Genomic DNA, 20759 nt, shown 5'->3' on the forward strand with positions numbered 1-20759 from the left:
TTGCGGTGGCTTCTCTTGTTGCGGAGCATGGGCTCTAGGCACACAGGCTTTGGTGGTTGTGGCATGTGGGCTCAGTAGTTGTGGCTTGCAGGCTCTAGAGCTCAGGCTCAGTAGTTGTGGCGCACGGGCTTCGTTGCTCTGCGGCATGTGGGATCTTCCTGGGCCAGGGATCGAACCTACGTCCCCTGCATTGGCAGGCGGATTCTTAACCACTGTGCCACCAGGGAAGCCCTCTCTTTAACTTTTAAAATAGATGTTTACATATTTCAAAATCAAAAGAAAATGAAAAGGAAATTGAGAAATCTTGTTCTTAACTGTCTCCATCCATCCCCAACCTTCCCACAGGTAGTGTTTGTTCTAGACAGTCCCATTTTTGTCTGTTGTCTCCGTGTCCCATTTGTCCAAGATTTAGCATTTGCCCAAGACTTTGATTTATTAAAAGGTAATATTTCTACTTTTATGAAAACAAGCAGAGATGAGTTTTAAAATCGAGAGATGTGAGTCCTCCAACTTCATTCTTTTTCAAGATTATTTTACCTATTCTTGCTCTCTTATACTCCCATATGAATTTTAGGATGGTTTTGTCAATGAGTACAAAGAAGCAAGCTGAGATTCTGGTTAGATCTTTAATTTTTTTCACCAATGTTTTGTAGTTTTCAAAGTATGTCTTGTGCTTCTTTTGTGAAATTTACTCCCAAGTACTTTATTCTTTTAGATACTATCATAAATGGAAGTGCTTTTCAGTTTATTCATTGCTAATATATGGAATACAATTGACTTTTTAAAAGATTTATTTTTTTATTTTACTTATTTTGGCACGTTGGGTCTTAGTTGTGGCACGCGGGATCTTCGTTGAGGAATGCGGGATCTTTCATTGTGGTGTGTGGGTTTCTCTCTAGTTGTGGTGTGCAGGCTTCAGGGCACGTGGGCTCTGTAGTCTGTGGCACACAGGCTCTCTAGTTGAGGCGTGAGAGCTCAGTAGTTGTGGCGCGCGGTCTTAGTTGCTCCATGGCATGTGGGATCTTAGTTCCCTGACCAGGGATCGAATCTGCATCCCTTGCATTGTAAGGTGGATTCTTCACCACTGAACCACCAGGGAAGTCCCACAATTGACTTTTTTTTTTTTTAAGTTTCTTTTTCTTTTTAATTTTTATTCACTTTTGGCTCTTTTGGGTCTTCCTTGCTGCACGTGGGTCTTCCTTGCTGCACGTGGGCTTTCCTCCAGTTGTGTCAAGTGGGGGCTACTCTTCGTTGCGGTGTGCGGGCTTCTCATTGCGGTGGCTTCTCTTGTTGTGGAGCACAGGCTCTAGGTGCATGGGCTTCAGTAGTTGTGGCACACAGGCTCAGTTGTTGTGGCTCATGGGCTCTAGAGCACAGGCTCAGTAGTTGTGGAGCACAGGCTTAGTTGCTCTGAGGCATGTGGGATCTTCCGGGACCGGGGCACGAACCCGTGTCCCCTGCATCGGCAGGCAGACTCTCAACCACTGCGCCACCAGGGAAGCCCCCAAGTTTTTTATTTTGATGTGGACCATTTTTAAAGTCTTATTGAATTTGTTACAATATTGCTTCTGTTTTATGTTTTGGTCTTTTGGCCGCAAGGCATGTGGGACCCTAGCTCCCCAACCAGGGATCGAACCCACACCCTCTGCATTGGAAGGCGACGTCTTAACCACTGGACCACCAGGGAAGTCCCTCAATAGCTTTTTTCGTGGATTCCTTAAGATTTTCCATATATACAAGATCATATCATCTGTGAAGAGATAACTTTTTCCTTTCCAATCTGGATGACTTTTATTTCTTTTTCTTGCCTAATTGCCCTTACTAGAAGCTCCAGTACAATGTTAAATAAAAGTGGCAACAGTAGACATCCTCATGTTGTTCCGGATCTCAGGAGTGAGTATTCTTTTACTGTTAAGTATATTAGCTGTGTGTTTTTCAGATGACATATATCAGGTTAAAGAAGTTCCCTTCTACTCCTAGCTGTTGAATGTTTTTTTTGATGAAGTGTTGCATTTTGTTATATGCTTTTCCTGCCTCCATTGAGATGATCATGTGGTCTTTGCCCGTTATTCTATTAATATGGCATAGTGATTGGATTAAAAGGATATTGGCCAGTGGGGTTTTCTGTTGTTGTATCTTTGTCTCATTTTGGTATTAGAGTAACACTGGCATTATATAATGAATGGGGAAATGTACCCTTCTATTTTTTGGAAGAGTTTGTGATGGATTGGTATTAATTCTTTTTTAAACATTTGATAGAGTTCAACAGTGAAGACTGGGCTTTTCTTTGTAGGAAGATTTTAAGTCACTAATTCAACTTACTTGTCATAGGTCTATCAGATTTTCTATTTTTTTCTTGAGTCAGTTTTGGTAGTTTATTATATCTTTCTAGGAATTTGCCCATTTCATCTAGGTTATTTAATTTACTGGCACACAATTGTTCAAAAGTACTCCCTGAGAGTCCTTTTTATTTCTGTACGGTCAGTAGTGATTTCCCCTTTAACTTCTTAGTAATTTGAATCTTCTTTTTTTCTTGTTCAGTCTAAAGATTTGTCAATTTTGTTGAACTTTACAAAGAACCAACTTTTGATTTCATTAATTTTTTTCCTATTGTTTTTCTTCTCTATTTCATTTATTTTTCTCTCTAATCTTTTTTTCTTCATTCTGCTTGCTTTTTGTGTGCTCTTCTTTTTTGTCTTGTTTAGGTAAGCAATGCATGCACATTGCACAAATTCAAGATGACCCAAGGTTTTTGTAAGGAAACTATTTTCCTGTAAAAATATTTGCTGCCTCTTTCCTTTACTTTGGATTTGCTTCAACATAATCCAGTGAGGGGAGGGGCAGATGTATATATGAATGTAAAATAAAACAAAAGTGGCCATGAGTTGATGATCATTACAGTTGTGTGAAGGAAACATCAGGTTCATTTTACTATTTTTACTTTGTATATGTTTAAAACTTTCCATAATAAAAAACTGGAAATATATATATCATAGGCTTATCAGTCAAGGTCCATTCAGGTTGCAGAAAACACCAGTTATTTGAACAGAGAGAACTAACAAAGTGTTGGAACTGAATACAAAGTTAACTGTTAAAGGGTAAAAAGAGAACTCTAAGGTGTCATAGAGGTTAACGAATAGCAGTTACCTTGAAGAAACAAAGGGAAAACCTTAGAAACCTAGAGGAAGGGCCCTGTGAAGCTAGGAAGAACTCAAACCTCTAAGGAAGGAGCTGGCTGGTTGCTCGTGAAGGGAGAGGGAGCAATGAGGCTGGCTTCACAAATGTTGGAAAAGCTGATTTAGCTGCTCCTACCAAAGGAACTGCTGCTGCCAGAGTAAAGAAGCATTGGCTGGGTGATGATCCTCGGAGGGACAGAAAGCACACAGAAAGGAAAAAGTCCCTTTTCCCTCCTCCACTCTTGGAGTTTCCCTCTAGTGCTCCCTACTGGCAAAGCCTAGCAGGGAAGCAGAAGGCAAAGCAGAAATGTTTGCAGAGTCCCAGCCTCAGAATCACAAAGCTGAATGTAGGTAGGTGGATACTGCATCCTGATTGACCTCATTAGAACCTGGCAGGTTCTGGCTCATGGAAATAGCTGCCCAGCCACTGGGATCTGGCATTAACCTCCAGAGATTTTTTTCTTTTTAATATTTATTTATTTTTGGCAGCACCGGGTCTTAGTTGAGGCACAATGGATCTTCGCTGCAGCATGCGGACTTTCTTAGTTGCGGCGTGCGGACTCTTTAGTTGCAGCATGCATGTGGGATCTAGTTCCCCAACCAGGGATTGAACCTGGGCTCCCTGCAATGGGAGCTCGGAGTCTTACCCACTGGACCACCAGGGATGTTTTAAAAAATAAAAAGAATTTGTCCTTTACTAGACTGACTAGAAGAAAATTTCTGTCTCTTAAAGGCTTTATAATATTTAGGGGGAGTACTGCAGTGTTAAAGGGAAATTTAAAACTGAACACAGGGATTAAAAACTCCTGGAATCAGGGCTTCCCTGGTGGCGCAGTGGTTGAGAGTCCGCCTGCCAATGCTGGGGACGCGGGTTCGTGCCCCGGTCTGGGAAGATCCCACGTGCCGCAGAGCGGCTGGGCCCGTGAGCCATGGCCGCTGAGCCTGCGCGTCCAGAGCCTGCGCCCCGCAACGGGAGAGGCCACAACAGTGAGAGGCCCGTGCACCGCAAAAACTAGGTAATCATTAAGGCTCTCCTCTCTAAAGGCTGAAATACTTCTACTATACTGACAACACTGGCTGCCTATGCATAGGTAAAATGGATAACTGGAGAAGGTCTTTTCACTGTTCAGCCTTTGTACCTTTAAATTTTTGTACATGTGAATATACTGCCCTATCAAAAAGTGACTAAATTTTTGCAGAGAAAAGCCATCGTCTTAGATCAGGCTTCCCAGCAGACTCTAATTGCCTTCAAGAAGTTTACTGTGATTCCACAGTAATACTCTTGGCAACATTACTATAAGAAAATGAAGGAAGCAGGATTAAGTAGAGGGAGAAGTTGAACTGCCATACAGTTCAAGCACTGGTGTTAATCACATAGAAAATTCTGGAGCTGGAACGGCCCTTCAGAGTTGTCCCAAATTAAGGCAAAGCAGCTGTGCAGTTATCCCACTTCCACCAGTCGTTGGAAGTAGGCTGCCCGCTGAAAAGGGGTTAACCTTGGGTGATGCAGCTCCTTCTGGCTGAGTACAATTCCTGGGAAGAGACTACCGGGCAATGATCGGTCAACACTCTCAGGAGGTGAAGGAATAAGTGCCTCCGTTTTGAAAAGGGCTTTGGAACTCTGTACCATAGCTTATACTATACTATATACTATATATATTATATGTACTATACTGGTGGTTCTCACATTTTAGTGTGCACCAGAATCCCCTGCAGGGCTTGATGAGCCCCACCCCACTTTCTGATTCAGTAGGTGTGGCTGGGGGTCAGAATCTGCATTTCTAACAAGTTCTAGGTGGTGCTGATGCTGCTGCCTAGGGACCACACTACGAGAACAATTCCACTGTATCTTACTGGGTTGAATCCAGCAAAGCTGAATCATTTGTTAATGTTTAGTATTTATAATTTATAGATGCTAGTACCTAAGATTCTCTGGTTAGATGTGCTCCTTATGAGCTCATGCTGCCTTCTTTGCAACCCTAGTTCACTGTAAATTAGACTTTATTCACTAACACACTTGCTTTATAAAATAGTTAATAGGCAGTTTTTCTGTTTACAGATGCCAGAAAACTTCCATCCATTTTCCTTCAGTCTGTGGGCTTCAATATATTTCATTCATCTCTAAACAAGATGTATAAATCACTAAAGGGATTACTATTGCCTGTGATGAGAACCAGTTTCTGTCAATCTGACTCCATTTTCATCAAAATTTGAATCAATGACACGAAGGCTAAGGGGTAGAGAGTGGCAAGTGAGAAAATGAATTTCCTGTTAAGGAAAGAAGTTAACATTTATTGGGTATTTATTACACGCTAGGTACAGTGCTAAATACTTTCTCATACATTATTGAATTAGTGCTCGGTCACAACCTGTAAAATAGGTATTGCTATTTTCAGTTTTACAAATGACAAAATAGATAATATTAAATCCCTCACCCTGATCACACAACTAGTAAGTAAAGGAGTCTGGATTCAAACTCAAGTCTTTCCACAGACCACACTGCCTATCTAAGTGGCCTAAACATGAGTTAGTATTCTTTCTTTTCATTAGCCAAGTGACATTTTCATGGTACTAGGTACTGTACCAAGCAAACAATGACAACCTAAAAAAAGAGTTCCGTGCGCCAAGGGAGACCAACACAATTCAGCATGACAAGGACTGATGACAGTAGAATACACTGGGTCATACAGGGCACTTAATCCAAATCAGGGGTGTCAAGGAAGACATGCTGAAGAAAGTGATGTCTGGGGTGGCCCTTGAAAGATAATTAAAAGTTAGCCAGGGAGAAGCTGAGACTGAGGACTGTTTCAAGCAAAGGCATGTGCAAAGGCAAGATGGAGTTTCAGGGGTGATAGGGAGAAGCAACAAAACATAAGATGAGCAGGGGCCAGAAAAAGGTAGGGCTTTCTACGCCATGCTAAGGGTTTGAATTTTGTTCTCAAGTCAGTGAGGTTAAAGGAAGATATAGTAAGATTTGTATTTTAGAAAGAGTGGAGGGTGCAATGAAGGAGGAAGAGAATAGGACATTAGTTAACAGGTTTTTGCACTGATCCAGGAGAAAAATGACAAAGGCTAAACTGAATCAGTGGCAATACACACAGCAAATAAAAAAAGCCAGATTTGATATCCAGGAAGTAGCGGGATCTGGTCAGAATTACAGCAGCCAAACTAGCCTGCTTTAAGTCCCTTCACAAGGGACAAGTCTTTCTCACTTCAAGAGCCTTTATACTTGCTCTTTCTTCGTGGAACACTGCTAAATTACACCCTTTCTAAATTCCATTTACTCTGCTTCTCTCAAAGCACTGTTTCTTCCCTTCCATGCACTTGCATTTCTTGTAATTCACACATTTGCCTGTTTACTTCTGTAACATCTGACCCCTGCTGTCAAGGACCGTTAGGGCAGGGACAGGTCTATTTTGCCAACCCCTGAATCCCCAATACCCAGCACAGCGCCTCCAAACAGTGCCAACAAATCACTCGGTGACTGTTTGACGGTGAACTCACACGTGGATGCCTTGGCAGACGTGTAATGCCAGTCACTCAGGCCAGAAACAGGAAAGGAGGGGCAGCAATTAACAATGGCTACTGATTACTGAATTAACTCCTAACTCTTCCACCTACTTGTCAGGTTTTCCATTCATCTGGGCACACTGCTCTCTGCCTCCACCTTGAAAGGCCCCTCCTTCCTCACGCTCGTCTACACCTTCACTCGCATTTTTCCAAACTCTTACTTAGAAGCTCAGCCCCTTCCTCTCCTCGAACTCAAGTTACATTTCCTTAAAGACTCAGGGTCCCCCGTGTCAGACGAAAGAGAAATCTCACTTTGGGACAGCATCTGCCCACCTGGTGATACTTCTGAAATGCCCGCCTGGGGAAATCCCGCCAGAACCAAATCTCCGCGGGGACGGACGGCTCCGCGCACCCGGAACGCTGCCCGGCGCGGTCAGTGCAGACAACTGTGAAAAGAAGCAAAGGTTTCAAACTGCAGCGGGTGAGAACTGGCCCCGAGCCCGGGCCTGGGCCCCGGCGACCGCGGGCTGTGCCGTCCTGGGGACAACCGGACCCGCACGCCGCCTGGGGAGGGGGGAGGGCAGCCGGGGGGAGCGGCCATGGGCAGACAAGCCCTCCTTCGCGCCCTTCCCTCAATTTCGCAGCGGGAGCGGGGACGCCGACCCCATTTCCGAGTTTCTTTCCTTTAGGTTGGGCGGCTAACCTAACGCCAGCGGGAAAGCGCTGAGGAGAAGGGCTGCCAGGCCTGGAAACAGTGCCCGCCGCGGAGGGAGTTCCCGCTAGCACGGAGAAACCCTCGGAATCTGTGAACAGCAGCCAGCAGAAGCAACGACAGCAACCCTTTCCTTCCCAAACAGGTCTCAGCAACCCCAGAGCCAATGCTGAGAAAGGGCGGGAAAGCCAAAGCCACCACCAATTTTTCCACCTATTGGCTAATCCCGCTGTCGTTCCCGCAGGCCCGCCTTCCTTGCTCGCGGGCGATGTTCTTACTGGCTGACTTCCGCCAGCTCTCCGCTCTCACTGGTTAGTGTCTCCGTTCGTCAGGCTCGGGCCTTGGAGACAGGCGGAGAGTGGCTCTTGGCTCCGCCCCCGGTCGCGCACAGGCGCGTCTGTGTTGGGGTCGGAGGCTCCGCCTCCGCGTGCCGTGTGCAAAAACAAACAGCCGTTAGGGAGGAGGTGCTGGGGGCGGGGTTTTGTTAGAAGGAGGCGCGCAATTGGGCGGTCGCCGGGGTTCAAACGAGCAAGGCGAGCAGGCATTGGCTGGGGTGGTGCGAGGCGGGCCCCGGTTATTGTCCGGGCTCCGGCGGCGGCGGTGGCGGCGGCGGTGGTCGGTGCTGCGCGAGCGGTGGCGGCGGTGGCTCGGCGGGACCGAGGGCGGGAGCGGCCGAGACCATGGTGAAGTCTGCGGGGCGGCCGGGTGGGTGGCGATGGCCGGGCGGCGCCGCTACCTGTTGAGGCGGCGGGCGTCAGGCGGGCGGGCGTCAGGCGACTACGACGGCTGGGCTGGCGTCAGGCGGCGGGGCTCCCCGCGGTCCCGGCCTCGCCCGCCGCGGCGCCGGCGCGAACTGAGTGCGCGGGCCGAGGCCGATGGCCCTGAGCGGGACAACCCTGGCTCTCTGCAGCACCTCCGCTGCCCCTGCCACCGACTTTGACTCCTGAATTGTGCGTCGGTTAAAAAAAAAAAAAGTGTGGTTTTTAGAAACGCGAGTGGAGGGAACTTGGCCCCTTGTGAAGTTGGGAGGGAAAGGCGCTGGAGGGTGGTCGTGCCCCGCGCGGGAGCGAAGCAGCGACGCCGAGGCGACGAGCAGTGTCCGCCCGAGCGCCCTACGGAGACAGCCTTGCCCGGGGCTGAACCACAAACAGAAATTGTGGTTATTGTGACGTTCTCGCGTCTTAGACCTGGCTTCGACCTTATGGATGGTCGCACCCCGTTTCTGACTTGTAGTTGTGCAGTTAACGGAAGCGCTTCCGCCGGCCGACTCAGGCACAGATTAGATCTGTCTGTAAACTGATTTGCTCAAGCGGATGATTCTCCTGGTCCTTGCTGGTTTCGAAGGTGTCACTCATTTAATTTCTAGCGACCTGCCACATATTGGCTGTCCCTTTTACCAGCAGCTAAAAATACATGCACGGTCGCATAAGCTAAAAATACAGGAGGCGTGGAGTTGTCATTCATGTTTAGAGAATTTTAAACTTGAGGGGACGTGAGCATGTATCTGTTGAACTAGTATGCAAGTTTCTTGGCATCCAGTTTTCAACTTTTCCTGACTGAAATACACTCCAGCTGGCTCCATAGGCGTATTTTCTACCGAGATGCTTAACCCAGGTTAATACTAACACAGTTCTTAGAATCAAAAATTTTATGGTGCTTGTATGTTGTTTCTCAATCAGTCATCAGACATATTAAAATGAATGTGTGAAGTTGGAGGGTGTATATACAGAGTTTGAGGGGGTTGTGAAAAATTTTACTGTACAATTTTTTTTTTACTGTACAATTTTATATTCGCACAAGTTTGATTCCATAAGACTTTGTTTTTGTTAAGTATGAGAAATGTATCCGGAAACCACGGAAATAGTCATTTAACTTAGAGATTTTTTTTTAAAAAAATTTATTTATTTATTTATTTATTTTTGGCTGGGTCTTCGTTGCTGTGCGCAGGCTTTCTCTAGTTGTGGCGAGCGGGGACTACTCTTTGTTGCGGTGCTCGGGCTCTAGGCACACGGGCTTCAGTAGTTGTGGCATGTGGGCTCGGTAGTTGTGGCGCACGGGCTTAGTTGCTCCGTGGTATGTGGGATCTTCCCGGACCAGGGCTCAAACCCGTGTCCCTTGCATTGACAGGCGGATTCTTAACCACTGCACCACCAGGGAAGTCCTAACACTGAGATTTAAAAAAAAACTGATTTCATGTCTACTTCCTTAAAAAGCAAATAGGTTAAATAGCAAGTATGATGGATTTGAAGTGATAAAATTGCTTAAGAGCAGTAAATTGGGAAGCCTGGGAAGTTTTGCAGTTGGTAATTTTTTTTTGTTTGTTGTTTTTGTTTTTTGTTTTTTGGGCTTTTTGCGGTACGCCGGCCTCTCACTGCTGTGGCCTCTCCCGTTGCGGAGCACAGGCTCCGGATGCGCAGGCTCAGCAGCCATGGCTCATGGGCCCAGCCGCTCCACGGCATGTGGGATCTTCCCGGACCGGGGCACGAACCCGTGTCCCCAGCATCGGCAGGCGGACTCTCAACCACTGCGCCACCAGGGAAGCCCTGCAGTTGGTAGTTTTTAATGGATAACTACTAATTTCATAATTGTCATAGACAGTGATTATAGTTTTAGACTCATGCACCAACTGAGAGGTTTTTTTAATGTATTTACAGCAGGGCAAATAGAGCTGAAAAGATTTATTTGAAGAAGTGAGAATATATGGCTACTCCCCCATATGGTTTTGGGAGATAAACATGGGGGGGGGGATTTTTAGCCTAAAAAGTATTTTAAGGAAACCATTACAAAGGGACAAAGGGAATATGCCATTTCAAAGCTTAACCTCTGCTTCAAAAACATCCTCAAACAACTAGCCAATCATGTAAACTGATTTATTTAACTAATTTTTCTTTTAACAAAGGAGAAATAATAGATTTAAGTAGTAAAATCAAACAGCCCAAAAGAGAATATTGGTTTCCCTCTCAAGTCAGATCCTTAGTATTCCATCCCTAGAGGCAAATAACTTTTCTGACGTATTGTGTGACCTTCTAGAAATGTATATGTACACACACTCTACAGTACTCCACTTTATGTAAACAAAAGCTCACTGCACTTGCATATACCTTGCCTTTTACACAAGTATGTTTTGTGAGTTGTTCCTTATCAGCACATATTTGTAACTCATTTGTTGAAAGGGCTGCATAATATCCCATTGCATTTATATACTGTGTCCTGTTTGTGACCATTCATGTTATTTGAGAAATATTTCTTTATCAGTTGAAAGTAGTATTTGTTTAACCCCTTAAGAATAAGTTTGTATGTCCCTTTTTTTTTGTAAAATACACATAACAGTTGACCATTTTGCCATTTTTAAGTGTACTGCCAGTTATCTCCAGAACTTTTTTATCTTCCCAAATTGAAACTCTGTACCCATTAAATAGTAACTCTCCATTCTGCCCCTTTCCCCAGCCTCTGGTGACCACCATTCTGCTTTTTGTTCCTATGATTTTGACTAGGTACCTCATGTAAGTGGAATCATACATATTTGTCCTTTTGCTTATTTCACTTAGCATAATGTCTTCAAGGTTTACCCATGTTGTAGCATGTTTCAGAATTTCCTTCCTTTTTACAGCTGAATACTATTCTATTGTGTGTATATACCACGATTTTGTTTATTCATTTTTCTGTGGTAGACATTTAGGTTGTTTCTGCTTTTTATCTATTGTTTATAATACTGATATAAACAAAATAGCAAATAGTATAGAAAATATCTGTTTGAGTCCCTGTTCCCAATTCCTTAGGTATGTGCCTAGAAGTGTAATTGCTAGATCATAGAGTAATTCTCTGTTTAATTTTTTTTTAAGATGCTTTTTTTCTCCCCATAGAGCTAAGTTCTGAATATTTCTGTGGAAATGATACACACTGACATTTTTAAAAATTATTTTATTATGAAATACTTATAGCATGAGAGTTATATTGACTTGATGAAGATTCTTCAGTCTGAAAAATATGTTCAAATTTTTAGAAATCTCATTTTTAAAAAGTATTTAAGGTTTGACCTTGTTTCTATATAAATTAATAAATAGTGGACTTCCCTGATGGTCCAGTGGTTAAGACTCTCCGCTTCCACTGCAGAGGGTGCAGGTTCAATCCCTGGTCGAGGAAGTTCCACATGCCGCAGGGTGCAGCCAAAAAAAAAAATCAACATCATCAGTTGTGGGACAAATAAAATTATTAAAAAATAAAATAAATGGAGATATAACACATGTATATTTAAAATTGAAGATCACCTAGATTTTTTTAACTACCTAAAGTAAAACTAGAAGAAATTTTATTTCCTAAGTTTAATTTTTTTTTTTAATTTTTATTGGGGTATAGTTGATTTACAATGTTGTGTTAGTCTCAGGTGTACAGCAAAGTGAATCTGCTATACATATACATATATCCACTCTTTTTTAGATTGTTTTCCCATATAGGCCATTACAGAGTATTGAGTAGAGTTTTCTGTTCTATATAGTAGGTCCTTATTAGTTCTCTGTTTTATATACAATAGTGTGTATATGTCAATCCCAATCCTCCAATTTATCCCTCCCCCCGCCTTACCCCCTGGGACCATAAGTTTATTTTCTACATCTGTAACTGTACTTCTGTTTTGTAGGTAAGTTTATTTGTAGTCCTAAATAGTTTTGAAATAGCATTTTCGATTCTTCATCTGGAACTTTTTTCCACCTAGGCTGGAGGCAAAGCTGGAAAGGACAGTGGGAAGGCCAAGGCTAAGGCAGTGTCTCGCTCACAGAGAGCTGGGTTACAGGTAACATCCATGCTGTTGTAATTCATTATTTTCTTTACTGTTATAATTCATGACTCATAGGTGTTTCTTTAATTACAAAAGTGTACTTGTACTACTGGCCTTTGATAATGAGATTAATTGGTCAAAATATAAACCACAAAGCAACTGCCTTATTTATTTATTTGTTTGTTTGGCTGCGCCAGGTCTTAGTTGCGGCACACGGGATCTTTTTTAGTTGTGGTATGCAAACTCTTAGTTGCGGCATGTGGGATCCAGTTCCCTGACGAAGGATTGAACCCGGGCCCCCTGCACTGAGAGTGCAGAGCCTTAGCCACTGGACCACCACGGAAGTCCTGCAACTCCCTTGTATATAATTTGTATTCTCTTCTTCTAAACAAGGACAAGTTATGAAAAGATCTTAAATGAATTTGGTGATTTTGCTCTCTTAAAATCTATTATTTCTAGATTATAATTATGTTCCTAGTTCTTTTATAAATTGTATCAGATTGAAGTGAGTATGCTGTGGCTTTTATTTTAAAGAGTGTTTGTCGTGGTACATCGGCTTTCAGGATGAGAGAATAATGAACTGTCCACTAGTCCTGTGAATCTTTCCCCGATACCTTCAAGTGTAGACTCAGTGATATACTCAAAGCCCTAAATGGTTTCAAATTTCGTATATTTAAATTGTTGCAGCTTTAATCCACAAACTCAAAATTTTCTGGATGAGTAAGAATTATTCCCTACATGTAAGAGATACTTTTTAAACAGGAAAGTTTGAAGTCCAGACTATAAGGTTAGGATTTTTATCTTCTTGGCAGTAGTGAGCCATTGAAAGTTTTTGAGGAAGAGGATGACATGATCTGGATGATACTGAAGGAAGGGGGGGCGAGAACTTGTACTTGGTGGGTACGTTCTGTATTTTAGAACATCATGCAGATCTCAATTAGAATTTATTTGAAGTGTCCTTACCTTGAAGTGGGAGATGGAAGACAGATACAGACTGTTGCAGTGGTTTAGGAATAAGGTAATAACATACTTGAACTTGAGTAGGATGGAAAAGAATAGAAGGCTTGTGTCTGCTCCCCAAAAATGGGAGGAGGGGTATGGGATTGAGAGGACGGTCAAAGAGAAGTTTCTCTAAGGCTTAGACCCTAAGGAGCAGAAGAGTTTGTAGTAGGGGCAAGTTATGAAATAATAAACTTAACTGCAGTCGTTTTGAAGTTCCACCAAAACATCCATATGAAAATGTCCAAAAGTTGTAGATTTGAGTCTAGCTTTCCAAGAGAGGTGATCAAAAGAATTAGAAATTTAAGGTCACTTACGTAAAATTGGCAGCTTGTGCTGTGGATAAGTTTCCTAAGTCGAGCATGAGAAAGGATCAGAAAGGCATTGGTGGACCCCCTACCATATTTGATGTGGTATTTGAGTCAAAGAATGAAAAGACTGAGGAGTAGTCAGAGTTCGTATTAGAACTATGTAATTGCTTTGGCCTAAGAAGAAATGGTTTTGTTTTTTTGTTTGCTTGTTTGTTTTTTTAATAAATTTATTTTTGGCTGTGTTGGGTCTTCGTTTCTGTGCGAGGGCTTTCTCCAGTTGCAGCGAGCGGGGGCCCCTCTTCATCGCGGTGCGCGGGCCTCTCACTGTCGCGGCCTCTCCCATTGCGGAGCACAGGCTCCAGACGCGCAGATTCAGTAGTTGTGGTGCACGGGCCTAGCCGCTCTGCGGCATGTGGGATCTTCCCGGACTGGGGCTCGAACCCATGTCCCCTGCATTGGCAGGCGGATTCTTAACCACTGCGCCACCAGGGAAGCCCAGAAGAAATGGTTTTTGAGGTCCTCTGTGTCAGACGACGTAACATGCGGTTACTGAGGATGCAGAAGGGAGTAAGACATGGATCCTGATCTCGGGGAGCTTAGAATTAGGGAAGGATGTAAACAAACCAGTCATGCCTTTTCTCTTTAAGGATGCAATCTGGAAGTAGATTTTGCTGGCTAGTAGATTTTAGTAGTTAGAATGTTACTGCTCGTCTTTCAGAATGGTGTTTAACAGAAGCCAGGGTTGGATTGGGAGAAAATGGGTGACAAGAAAGGGGTTTCAGGGTTTGCTTTTAAATCTTGCCTTTGGAAAGGAGACGTCTAGACTGTAACTGGAGGCAGTTGCTGTAGACAGGTGGAGACATTTTAAGTGAAGTGTGCAGAAGGAAAGGAGCCAGCGAAAAGGAAGCAATCGGAGCTGTTGAATGATGGAGCAGTAACGGGATAAGGAAGGTCCTTAAGAAAGTTGGGAGTGGGGTTAGTCAAAGGCACAGACAAGTGGGATTAGGGAACTTTGGAGGTGAGAAAGTGCCTGTTCTCAGAAAGTAGAAAGAAAGGGTCACAATGGGAGAATGGTGTTGGTTTTGAGTTCATGCTTTACTCATATTATTCAGCCTTTGATTACATTCAGTAGTGTGATGTTAAGACTTCAGTGCTTCCCATTTGGGTGGTCTCTTTCAGTTTCCTGTGGGCCGCATCCACAGACATTTGAAGACTCGTACCACAAGTCACGGAAGGGTCGGTGCCACTGCTGCAGTGTACAGTGCCGCAATTCTGGAGTACCTCACTGCTGAGGTTAGTGGGGGAAATGTTATATATGGGAATCCTGGAGGTGTCTTGGACATAAATGGCTAAAACCCATGGAATATTGGTTTGAAATAAAAAAGACAAACTCTTGTTAGTTTCTTTGAATAGCGTTTTTAGATGTATCTTATCAGCCTATTACCTAGTACCAGTGTCAAATAGAACTTTGGTGTGCTCTTTTTTAAAGTTAAGTAAGTGTCAATAATCCATATTTTTAAGTGACGTGACAAGTGTAAAATAATTTAAATACCATACTACTAATTAAATGAACTCTGAAATACGTATATAATCGATAGGTGATATTTGTGAAGTTACAGCATAACTCTTTTTTTTTTTTTTTTTTTACAGCATAACTCTTTTTTTAATTTTTATTTTTCTTTTTGCGGTACACGGGCCTCTCACTGTTGTGGCCTCTCCCGTTGCGGAGCACAGGCTCCGGACGTGCAGGCTCAGCGGCCATGGCTAACGGGCCCAGCCGTTCCGCAGCATGTGGGATCCTCCCGGACCGGGGCACGAACCCGTGTGCCCTGCATCGGCAGGCAGACTCTCAATCACTGCGCCACCAGGGAAGCCCCAGCATAACTCTTAGTTAATAAAGATTTGAGGTGGGGTGAAGTCTTGGCAGTGTCATGATACATATTTTTTAAATATCACAACTATATTATGATAACAAAATTTGGTAAAAGACCTAAGCAACCTTCTGGTTCTGTGCATGGTTGTATGCATAAAATGCTGTATCTTACTCAGTTTGACTTTTCAGGAAGATAAGTTAATTGGGCAAGAGTTCTTAATTCTTAGGTCATGGACTACTACTTCCTCCATTCTAATCCCTCCTAAGGAAAACAAAAGGGAAGCCATGAAACTCCTTCAGCTACATTCCAAGCAAGGGAAGTTGAGTAACAAGCAAGTCAACTGATAGAGATAGCCAACCTAATAGAAATGGGGAAGCTTCCTACTTGAGAAAGATGTGGTTGGGAGCTAGGTTGAAAGATTTAGCTTTAACCTGTATTGGAGATTTAACATTGATAGTTTCAACTTCACTATGTCACAAACAGGGATTTTGTGTTGGTAATGTTTTTGTATTGGTACTAGTTAAGAGCCTTTCTGCTTTATCACTCTTATACCAGTTTTTATTTGTTTACCTGCAGACTTTTCAGAAAGGTATGCATTTTGTGCACTCATGTAGAGGCATAGGCTTCTGGTTCAGATTTTCAAGTCCCATCTAAACTCCCATTATCTATATTCTTAGGAACTTTATGATTTTTTAGTTTAAGATTAAATAATAATCATATACATACATATACACACACATATGCAGTCAATGTGTATTTTCCAAATATTTAATTTTGGGGTTTTAGTCAATAATAGAGGTAAAGAAAATACTGAAATCTAAGTTTAGGGGTAATCACTTTTCAACGTTGGCTTCACACTAGGATCACTTATGAAGCTTTCAAAAGATACTGGTGCCAGGCCTCACCCCAGACCAGTGAAGGTTGCAAGGGAGAATGGAGTAGAGAGTACTGGTGGTTTTTAAAGCACACTGATTGCTTCGGATGTACACCGAGGCTTCCCACCACTCTGTTTAAGTGAGGAGGTTCTGTGGAGTTATTTTTGTGTTACTTCCATCAAAGGTTTTATAATGCCAGTACAGTCTATGGAGGCAAAAAGGAAAAGAAAAGAAAAATGCAATTTTATGACCAACTGGGACTTTGAAATTCCTCTAGTTGAAAATTGCCCTTATAGAATAAAGGGCTTCTAGCTTATTGCCTACAGATTATAGGGCCCAGTGATGTTAAAAAAAATTATTTTAAATTATATTTTAAAATTGTTCTACAAGTGCTAAGCAATAAATTTCAGCTGTTAAGGGCCATGAAAAAATAGACTACATGGGTATATTAAAATATATTTCTAGATGTTCACATTTATTGAATAGATTCTTGGCTAAGGAATATTATCTCTTGTCTTTTTTCTTTCTATAGAAGTAGATTTTTGCTCAAGTTTCTAGTTCTCTTGCAGAGAATGAATATAAAAGGACCAAATGGGGCTTCCCTGGTGGCGCAGTGGTGGAGAGTCTGCCTGCCAATGCAGGGGACACGGGTTCATGCCCCGGTCCGGGAAGATCGCACATGCCGTGGAGCGGCTAGGACCGTGAGCCATGGCCACTGAGCCTGCGCGTCCGGAGCCTGTGCTCCGCAACGGGAGAGGCCACAACAGTGAGAGGCCCGTGTACCGCAAAAAAAAAAAAAAGAAAAAAAAAAGGATGAAATGGAGTAATAAGAGTTCTATAAAAGCATTATAGAAATTTGGAAAAAATTTAATGTTGGTTTATATATGTATCTTGTGTGTTTTGTGTGTAGATGCTGTAGTGATCTTTTTAGCTATAATTGCAGGCCTAAACTGAATCCTTAAACACTTCACCCTTGTTTGATGTGCTATCTCAACGGATGCTTTGTAGGTGCTGGAGCTGGCAGGTAATGCTTCCAAGGATCTCAAAGTTAAGCGGATCACTCCGCGCCACTTGCAGCTTGCAATCCGTGGTGATGAAGAGTTGGATTCTCTTATCAAGGCTACCATAGCTGGGGGTGGTATGTATTATTTCCTCTTCAGCCTAGATTGTTAACTGGCCTAACTAATAGATAATTCAGATAGATGATCCAGTACATTTGTATCACCAACTAGAGAACATAGAAACTTAAGTTCCAAAAGTGTTAAGTCTGACAATTCTAGACTTCTCATTATGATCTGAATACATATTTCTTCTCCTTGTAACCATATACAATGCTATTTTTATTTTAGCAAGTTCTTCATCTAAATATCATATGTGAGACTTAAAACCTGGTGTTTAAAATATTTCCCATATCCTTTAAACTGTGTTTGAAAAATGATCGTGAGAAATTGCTTAATATGCTCTTGAAAATCAGAGCTGAGATAATTGAATGAGTCAGGATCAGTGAAGGTGAGATATAAATTGGTGGTTCTTAATACTTTTTGGATCACATTTGGAGAACCTCTTGAAAGCTGTGGTTACTCTTCTCTAAAAAAAGCACATAAAATCTCACCATTTTACATACAGTTTTAGAGGGGGATTCCCAGACCCCAAGATGGGGACCCCTTGGTATAGATACTTTAACAGAATGAGAATGTGAAAGGGGACTTAAGTAAATTTCATTCTTTTTTAAAAGCCTTTTTGTTTGTTTTTTAAATTAATTAATTACTTTTGGCTGCATTTGGTCTTTGTTGCTGCTTGTGGGCTTTCTCTAGTTGCAGGAAGTGGGGGCTACTCTTCGTTGCGGTGTGCGGGCTTCTCATTGCAGTGGCTTCTCTTGTTGTGGAGCACAGGCTCTAGGCACATAGGCTTCAGTAGTTGTGGCACGTGGGCTCAGTAGTTGTGGCTCGCAGGCTCTAGAGTGCAGACTCAGTAGTTGTGGTGCACGGGCTTAGTTGCTCTGCGGCATGTGGGATCTTCCCGGATCAGGGCTTGAACCCATGTCCCCTGCATTGGCAGGCGGATGCTTAACCACTGTGCCACCAGGGAGGTCCTCATTCTTTATATAATTGCTTTTTGGGGTTGAAGCCCTAAAGTGGTAAGATATAGCCAGTTTAGGGACTTCCCTGGCAGTCCAGTGGTTAAGACTCCATGCTTCCAGCGGGCACGGGTTCAGTCCCTGCTTGGGGAACAAAAGATCCCACATGCCTCTCAGTGCAGCCAAAAAAAAAAAAAAAAGATATAGCCAGCTTAAAGTTTTTCTACTAATACTGTTTCTTTTCATTTCATTCTAGGTGTGATCCCTCACATCCACAAGTCTCTGATTGGAAAGAAGGGACAGCAGAAAACTGCTTAGAGAGTTGTTCTAACCAACCTTCTTCCTCCCCGTCATTGTACTGTAACTGGGACAGAAGAAATAATGGGGATATGTGGAATTTTTAAAACAGTTAAGTGGAAAAGCATAGACAATTACTGTAGATATGAAAAAGAAACATTTGTATGTTCTTAGACTCGAAGTTTGATAAAAATATCTTTTCATGTGGCAACAGTTGTGTGTTGATTGGCTAGGTTTCTCCCATGTGTTTTATACAAAAATGGAATTGATAAACCATTTTTTAAAAAAGTAATTTGTCTCTAAACCGTTCTGTTTGTGCTGTGTTGAAAATATTTTGCTCATACTTCAAAATTTTTTAAATTTCAAATTGGTTATATATTCAGAAAAACCTTAAAACAGAAATTGGGAATCTACTTCTATCATGATTGATACCATATTATATTGAATCTTGGCTGCTACCTGTTAGTAGTAGGCACCAATTATTTTACATACCACTAAAGAAAAAAACTGCCAATTAAACCATAATATGCCATCAATTATGAGATGCATCCCAATTTCAGAGATGTTAGAGTATGAAAACATGCATTTAGAATTGATGAAGGATAGTGGAATTATTTGAATTATTTAATGAGCACTTACTATGTGGCAAGCCCTGTGCTAAGCGCTTTATTGATGAAGAAATTTTATTACCCCCATTTTAAAGATGTAGAACCTGAGGCTCACAGAAGTTAAATGGCTTGCCAGAAAACATTTATCTAATAGATAGAAAAGGGCAGAACTAGGATATAAACCTAGATTTGGCTGACTACAGAGCCCACACCCTTACCTAGAATTGAAGTTAAGATGATCAAAGTTGTCTGCTTTTGGCTTAAAATTCCAGCTTTTAGTGATCTTTTATTCATATAGTAACATTCAGTAATTTGTACAATATTTTAAAAATTATTTTTGTTTGTCAGTTTCTAAGTAACTTGTAAGATTTAAGTTAATGTATCAGTTAACGGTCCATCAGAAAATTATATTTTTCTGGAAGTCTGGAAGTCTTCATTAAAAATGGAAATTCTTTAATGTTTTATAATACAACAGTATCAAAACAAAACTCTCATTTTTAAAAACTTATTTTATTATGGAAATTTTCAAAAATAAAGAGAATAGTATAATGAACCCCTGTGTACTCATCCTGCAACTTCAGCAGTTATCCTGTGGTCAGTTTTGTTTTACTTGTATCCCCAACCTGAACCCTCATCCCAGTTGATTGGTTTGAATCCCATTCCAGGCATGATTTATTTTCATGTCCACATACTTAAGCATGTGTCTCTAAAGATGGGGTACTTTTTAGACCATAACCACAATACCATTGTCTTAAGACAGCTAACACATTTTATGATAACAAATACCCAGTCAGTATTCAGAGTTCTCTGATTGTTTCATAATTTTATGGTTGGTTTGCTTGAATCAGGATCCAGACACTATGTCTTACATTTTACTGATAGCTCTTAAATTTCTTTTTAATCTGTAGGTTTCTTTTTTATTATTATAATTTTTGAAGAAACTGAGTTGTTTGTCCTATAGGATTGTCTCTAAGTGTGGATTTTACTGAATCTTGGCACATATTTTGAAGAAGCTTCTATATTGAAAGGATCTACGATTATCCATGTGTGAAGTTTTAGTAGTTTTTAGAAACCAAAGAAGCAATAGAAAAGGCAAAATAACCTATCAGAGAATAGGGTCTTTTACTAGAGTTTTCTAGATAATTGCTTCAAATATCTGTTTCCTTTTGGTAGTGTAATTATTTGTTTCCTACTGTGTTCCCAGGATTGTATTTTTGTTTTCTGATGGAAAAAAAATAGAACAACTGAGCCATGTGCTCTGGGGCCTCACCCCCACATTTGGTCCATCTTGCTTCACCTATACACCCCTTCCTCCCACTGGCTTTTTTTAAAGCGTGTCCCAGCCATCATATTGCACCTGTAATACTTTAATAGGTAACTCTAAAAGAAAGCTTTAAAAAGAAGGCTTTTTATATTTAAACAAGACAGTACCTCATTGTGGTTTTGATTTGCATTTCCCTGATGATTAGTGATGCTGAGCATCATTCCATGTACCTGTTGTCCATCTGTATGTCTTAGAACAAATGTCTATTTCAGATCCTCTGTC

The 20759-nt window shown here is 41.9% G+C and overlaps 1 protein-coding gene across 1 annotated transcript; it reads left to right on the forward strand.

Moving 5' to 3' along the window:
* The first annotated feature begins 7989 nt into the window (after positions 1–7989).
* Positions 7990–20759, forward strand: H2AZ2 (H2A.Z variant histone 2). Its single transcript, XM_079931508.1, has 5 exons — positions 7990–8081; positions 12110–12187; positions 14662–14775; positions 17240–17369; positions 18565–20759. The coding sequence occupies exons 1-5, from the start codon at positions 8079–8081 to the stop codon at positions 18624–18626; spliced, it is 387 nt and encodes a 128-aa protein (XP_079787634.1). The 5' UTR covers positions 7990–8078; the 3' UTR covers positions 18627–20759.

Source organism: Stenella coeruleoalba, assembly GCF_951394435.1.
Source record: "Stenella coeruleoalba genome assembly, chromosome: 9".
Taxonomy (NCBI): domain Eukaryota; kingdom Metazoa; phylum Chordata; class Mammalia; order Artiodactyla; family Delphinidae; genus Stenella; species Stenella coeruleoalba.

Coding starts and splice junctions, on each gene's coding strand:
- H2AZ2 (XM_079931508.1), top strand. Junction 14,776..17,239: donor TGGAGTACCTCACTGCTGAG/GTTAGTGGGGGA, acceptor GATGCTTTGTAG/GTGCTGGAGCTGGCAGGTAA. Junction 17,370..18,564: donor GGCTACCATAGCTGGGGGTG/GTATGTATTATT, acceptor ATTTCATTCTAG/GTGTGATCCCTCACATCCAC.